The sequence below is a fragment of the Glycine max genome, chromosome 7, assembly GCF_000004515.6.
Source record: "Glycine max cultivar Williams 82 chromosome 7, Glycine_max_v4.0, whole genome shotgun sequence".
Classification (NCBI taxonomy): domain Eukaryota; kingdom Viridiplantae; phylum Streptophyta; class Magnoliopsida; order Fabales; family Fabaceae; genus Glycine; species Glycine max.
The window spans coordinates 39,701,514-39,707,722 of NC_038243.2; the positions used below are offsets into that span (position 1 = coordinate 39,701,514).

General features: G+C 34.3%; 1 protein-coding gene across 1 annotated transcript; it reads left to right on the forward strand.

The window, feature by feature from the left end:
• The first annotated feature begins 744 nt into the window (after positions 1–744).
• Positions 745–5,428, forward strand: LOC100781042 (receptor-like protein EIX1). Its single transcript, XM_014778176.3, has 3 exons — positions 745–2,690; positions 2,807–3,750; positions 5,027–5,428. The coding sequence occupies exons 1-2, from the start codon at positions 857–859 to the stop codon at positions 3,745–3,747; spliced, it is 2,775 nt and encodes a 924-aa protein (XP_014633662.1). The 5' UTR covers positions 745–856; the 3' UTR covers positions 3,748–3,750; positions 5,027–5,428.
• Positions 5,429–6,209: the final 781 nt, after the last annotated feature.

The window sequence follows — 6,209 nt, forward strand, 5'->3', positions numbered from 1 at the left end:
GAAGAGTTACAAGTTCGAGAACAAGATTTCGGAAATTTTCAGGTCGAAGAGAGGATGGAGGTTACAAAGAAAATAAGTGAACGTTTTGAAAAGTTCTTTCTATCAAGAAGAAAATTTTAATTTCTCACCTTTTAGAAGGAAATTAAAATTTCACATTTTTATTGTTTAAAATTTGTTTTAAAATTCTAAAAATTTAAATTTTTCATAAAAAACATCCAAATAATGAATTTTAGATTAAAAAAATTTAAATTCTCTGATAAATTACTTTCCTTAATTAAAATTATGTATTTAAACGCACTCTTAGATATCCAGGAATAGAAAACTTCATTGATGTACGCAAGAATGATTTTATTTTGCCAACTGTCTTAAAAGATTTGTTCTAAGGCAAAATTATATTTTAGGCTTTACCTTGTGACACGCAATGCAAACTCTTAAAGTGAATCAACTTCAGAAGCAAAACAATTTTTGTTTACATTACGGATACCGAAGCTGACAAAGACAACAAATAAAAAGCCTAATGACTGAAAGGATACGGCTAAATCATATTGTTTTATTGCCCCTCAGCTAAATTATGTTTAGCTTACTTAAAGTTATAGTGATCAATCGGGTAGCATTAATATATACAAGGGACGATTTTCATTGATTTAATATTATACACGTACCATCATCAATAATTCAATATAATAACAAACTAAAATCGCAATAAACAAAAATAGTGATGTCATGTAACTAAACATTTTTCATGGACTTTCATGTTAGTTTCTTTTAATTGTTGTCTATAAATTGTCCTAACTTCACTTCAAAATTCAATTGACACATCCCCTTACATTTTCTTCGAAATTTTGAGTTGATCACCATGTTTAATTGTAGGTTCAGTCTCTTCTGTGTGCTGACCGTTTTATGTATCTCTTTATGTGTTAGAAGTTCCAATATGAACAAGTGCGTGGAGACAGACAACCAAGCGCTTCTCAAGTTAAAACATGGTTTTGTTGATGGAAGTCACATTCTATCTTCGTGGAGCGGTGAAGACTGTTGCAAATGGAAAGGAATTTCATGCAATAATTTAACTGGCCGGGTAAACAGATTGGATCTCCAATTTTCTGATTATTCTGCACAATTGGAAGGTAAGATAGATTCTTCAATATGTGAACTGCAGCATCTCACTTTCTTAGATGTCAGTTTTAATGATTTACAAGGAGAGATTCCAAAGTGCATTGGTTCACTTACTCAATTGATAGAGTTGAAACTTCCAGGGAATGAATTTGTTGGTTCTGTTCCTCGTACTCTGGCAAACCTTTCTAATTTGCAAAATCTTGATCTTCGGGATAATAATAATTTGGTTGCAAATGGCCTTGAATGGCTTTCTCACCTTTCTAATTTGAGATACCTTGGTCTCTCAAATGTCAATCTAAGTAGAGTTGTTGATTGGCCATCATCAATAAGTAGAATCCCTTCTCTTTTGGAGCTTTATTTAGATGTTTGTAGGCTACCTCAAGTCAATCCTAAATCTATTTCCCACTTGAATTCTTCCACTTCTCTCCAAATCATCAGTTTTACCTCAAATGAATTAGACTCTTCAATTCTATCATGGGTGCTTAATGTTAGCAAAGTGTTCACATCTCTGGATCTCTCTCACAATTCTTTGCATAGTGTTCCAGATGGATTTGCAAACATCACTCTGTGTCAAGTAAAGAGGTTGTCCCTGAGTCACAACAAATTATCTGGCCAACTCAGTGACTACTTACCAGAATCATGTTCTGCACAACATGATTTAGAGGAGTTGGATCTAAGCCACAACCCATTTAGTAGTGGGCCACTTCCGGATTTTTCATGGTTTTCATCCTTGAAGAGACTATCGCTTGAATATACCAATGTTGTTGGGCAGTTATCAATATCATTTGATCATTTGCGGAGTCTTGAAGATTTGGATGTTTCCCATAATCAATTGAGTGGGCCAATTCCATATACTATTGGACAACTTTCTAATCTGACGCACTTGTATCTATGTTCGAATAAGTTGAATGGTAGCATTAGTGAAGCGCATCTGTCAGGCCTGTCAAGATTGAAGACATTGGATGTAAGTCGAAATTCACTTTCATTTAACTTGGATCCAAATTGGGTTCCACCTTTCCAATTGGGGTGGTTATCTGCATCATCGTGCATTTTGGGACCTCAATTCCCAACGTGGCTCAAATATCAAAGAAAACTAAGGGTGCTGCAAATCTCTAATACTGGTATCAAAGATTCATTTCCTAAATGGTTTTGGAACATCTCTTCAACTTTGTCATACTTAAATGTTTCACATAATAAACTTAGTGGAGTCTTACCAAAATCATCAGAGAGTATAAAAACAGAGCATACAAGGGATAGAAATAATATATTGGATTTTAGTTTCAACAATTTGTCTGGTTCACTACCAATTTTTTCTTCCAATTTATATGTTCTACTTCTCTCAAATAATATGTTCTCAGGGTCTTTATCTTCCCTTTGTGCAATATCGCCAGTATCTTTAGCTTTTCTTGACCTGTCTAGTAACATACTAGCAGGGTCACTTCCGGATTGTTGGGAGAAATTTAAAAGTTTGGAAGTTTTGAATTTGGAAAACAATAACTTATCAGGGAGAATACCCAAGTCATTTGGTACTTTACGAAAAATTAAGTCAATGCATTTAAATAACAACAACTTCTCTGGCAAAATTCCATCTTTGACCCTTTGTAAAAGCTTAAAAGTCATTGATTTTGGAGATAACATAATTGAAGGAACATTACCAACATGGTCATTGATTTTGGAGATAACATAATTGAAGGAACATTACCAACATGGGTCGGCCACAACTTGCTTGATTTAATTGTTTTTAGTCTACGAGGTAACAAGATCCAAGGAAGCATACCCACAAGTCTATGTAATCTATTGTTTCTTCAAGTATTGGATCTCTCTACAAATAATATTACAGGGGAAATACCACAATGCCTCAGCCGCATAGCTGCTTTGTCAAATATGGAGTTTCAAAGAAGCTTTATTTTATATTTCAGAGATGGATATTCCGATGATACATCAAGTCTACCTTCTATTGAAATAACAGTAATGTTAGCATGGAAAGGACAAAACAGAGAATTCTGGAAGAATCTTGGGCTTATGACAATCATTGATCTTTCTGATAACCACTTAACTGGAGGGATACCCCAAAGTATAACAAAACTTGTGGCATTAATTGGCTTAAATCTTTCTGGAAATAATCTCACAGGATTCATTCCGAACGACATTGGTCACATGAAAATGCTGGAAACCTTTGACTTGTCCAGAAACCATCTCCATGGTCGAATGCCAAAAAGTTTTTCAAATTTGAGTTTTCTCAGTTATATGAACTTGTCTTTCAATAACTTATCTGGAAAAATTACAGTAAGCACTCAACTACAAAGTTTTACTGCCGCTTCATATGCAGGGAACATTGGGCTTTGTGGCCCACCACTTACAAACCTATGCTCAGAGGATGTGGTCCCACCATATGGAATAATTGATAAAAGTGACAGCAATGAAGATGAGCATGAACTTGTAGACATTGGGTTTTACATCAGTCTTGGGTTGGGATTTAGTGCTGGATTTTGTGGTGTTTGTGGAACTTTAATTATAAAAAGTTCATGGAGACATGCCTATTTCCAGTTCTTTAACCACATAAATGATTGGATATATGTAACAATCATTATCTTTTGGGTTACAATGAAAAGGAAATTCCAAATTCAGCCATGAAAGGTAAAGTATTTAACACCTCTTATTCTGTTATAATATGTTTATATCAATTTATTATTGTTTATTGCTCACCAATATAAATATAAATAAATTATGGACTAAAATATGTTTGTGATTCTTATTTTATGTTTATTCTTTAATAATTGTTTTCTTGATTTTTACCCCTCATAAAAATTAGTTTTTGGTTCACGTTTTTAGTAATACAGTTTTTCTTAAATCGAAAAACTCATCAAGCCAAAACCTCACTTTATCCCCAAACCCTAATTTTCACTTAAACAAACCAACACTCTACGTATTTCGTCCACACACTCTCTTTTAATCTCTTCATCGCCAAGATTTCCAAGAAAATTCTTCCTCACTCAAAATAAGTTTCCACCCCCATACTTGGAGTCTAATACATCACACTATAACCCCCTTCTTGATGGAATAAATTCCATCTCCATTATCCCTACAAAGTCTCGTTAAAATGATATATGTTTTTCACTCCTAATACCCCACTCACCTTACTTTTACAAAGATCCTCCTTCCTAACCCATGTTATTTTTTATTTTCCAATCCTCCCCCCACAAAAATTTCCTTTGGATCTCCATAAGTTTTCTACGCACTACCTTGGGAATTTTTGAAGAAAGACAAGAAAAAAGAGATAAAGAGGATAAAACAAAGTTCAATAAACATACTCTATACCCCAAGGAAATGAACTTGTGTTTCCAAAGTGCCAACTTCTTAGAAAACTTTTGCATGATAGGTGACCATATATATTCTTTTCTAGGATTTGTCCCAGTATGCATGTCTAGATAGACAAAAGGTATTGTGAGCACCCAACAATTAAGCAAGTGCGCATGACTTTCAACCACCCTACTTGAGACCCTATAGCTCTAAAACTACTTTTTAAGAAGTTTACTTTTATCCCCAACACCAATTCAAACACACTTCGATAGTAGTGATACATAGTTATAAGATAATCTAAGAAGATTCTCCTTTTCTTTCAAATCTTTTTTTCAATCCAAATATACTTAACTAGGTATTAGTTTCTAAAATCTCAATCACTATCTTATCATCGAAATCCATCTTTGAGAACCCACATTAATCAACAAATGTAATAATAGTATGCTGGTACCATATGAAAAAAAAAATCTTAGACTTTTGTTCAATATTCAATTTAGCTTCTTAGCATTTGTAGTAATTAATTAACGAGCTTGCGAACTTTGTTTTTGTGTGTTTACTTTTTAATTCTCTATTTCATATATAATCTGAGCTAATAAATTAACTTGTGTCGCAGAGTCCTTCATGCAGAAGACTGTGGGGGTCCTATAAGGGTTCTTGATCCATTGCACTCTAACCTGAATCCCAGAGGATATTATTCTGGTTAGCTTTCCATCTTCGCATGGCTTTTAGTCCTGTGAAAAGGGAGAGAGGAAAACCGAGAAGGACACTGAAGGAAGTGGCGAAGAAGGATCTAATGGCAAATAACATCTCTAAGGATTTGGTTTCTAACAGAGTCTAATGGCATCACGTGATCCATACAGCCGATCTCACTTTGTGGAATAAGGCATTTATTGTTGTTGTTGTAATTTTCCATTTTATCTTGGTGTAAAATATTGTACTGCTTAAAATAGTAGGAGTTTATGTTGTTGTTTCATTAATGTTGTTTGTCAAATGCGAAATGAAAGTTCAATTCTAATCTGCCTAATGAACTGACATGGCTAATTTTATTATCTAGTTTCTTTTATATTATTGTATAAGCCACTTTTACTATGGGTTCTTCCTTGTCCTTTTAGGCTATTTCTTCCACCTTATTGTGAAGAATATCAGAGACTTAGATATCCAGTAGCTTTTCACACCCTTCGGTTCCAATAGGAAGTCCTGGATCTTGCTGCTTAGATTTTGCAGAGGCAAGAGAACTTCATTTTGTCACCCATTTGTCAAGTTGTTTGTTCTTCTGCCTTTGGTTTCTATATAACTCCTGGAATAACAATAGGTTTCAATCTCCTTGTCACCCTATTATTGCCATTGATCCTTGCATGACTTGAGATGCTCTATCATATCATGGTTGTGCTGAATTCTTCAAGGTACATGATGAGTCAATCCCTCTAATTGAATGAAACCTTCTCAGCTTTTCATGATATCTTCGCTGTTTTTTAATTCTTTGCAAGGATGTACCTATTGAACTCATTCAACACAATTTTTATTTTATGATGAACCATGGGACTGTCTGGGGGAAGCTCTCTGTAAACCCAGCTTAGACAAGACTAAACAGCCGGCTTGTCCTTTAATGCCAGAGGAGGTAAGAGGATAATACAAGCTTTAGTTACACTTCTGCCACGTAAAATTTTTCTGAGTCAATGTATTGGATAGACCTACTTTCCAATCTTGTTTTGATAGTTGCTGTTCAAATTTATGTTTAAGTTTATATTTGCGAAAGGAACTTCTCATGTTGATCATAGGATCTATAATTTGGATTC

Coding starts and splice junctions, on each gene's coding strand:
- LOC100781042 (XM_014778176.3), top strand. CDS start 857: ATGTTTAATTGTAGGTTCAGTCTCTTCTGTGTGCTGACCGTTTTATGT. Junction 2,691..2,806: donor AAATAACAACAACTTCTCTG/GCAAAATTCCAT, acceptor ACATAATTGAAG/GAACATTACCAACATGGGTC.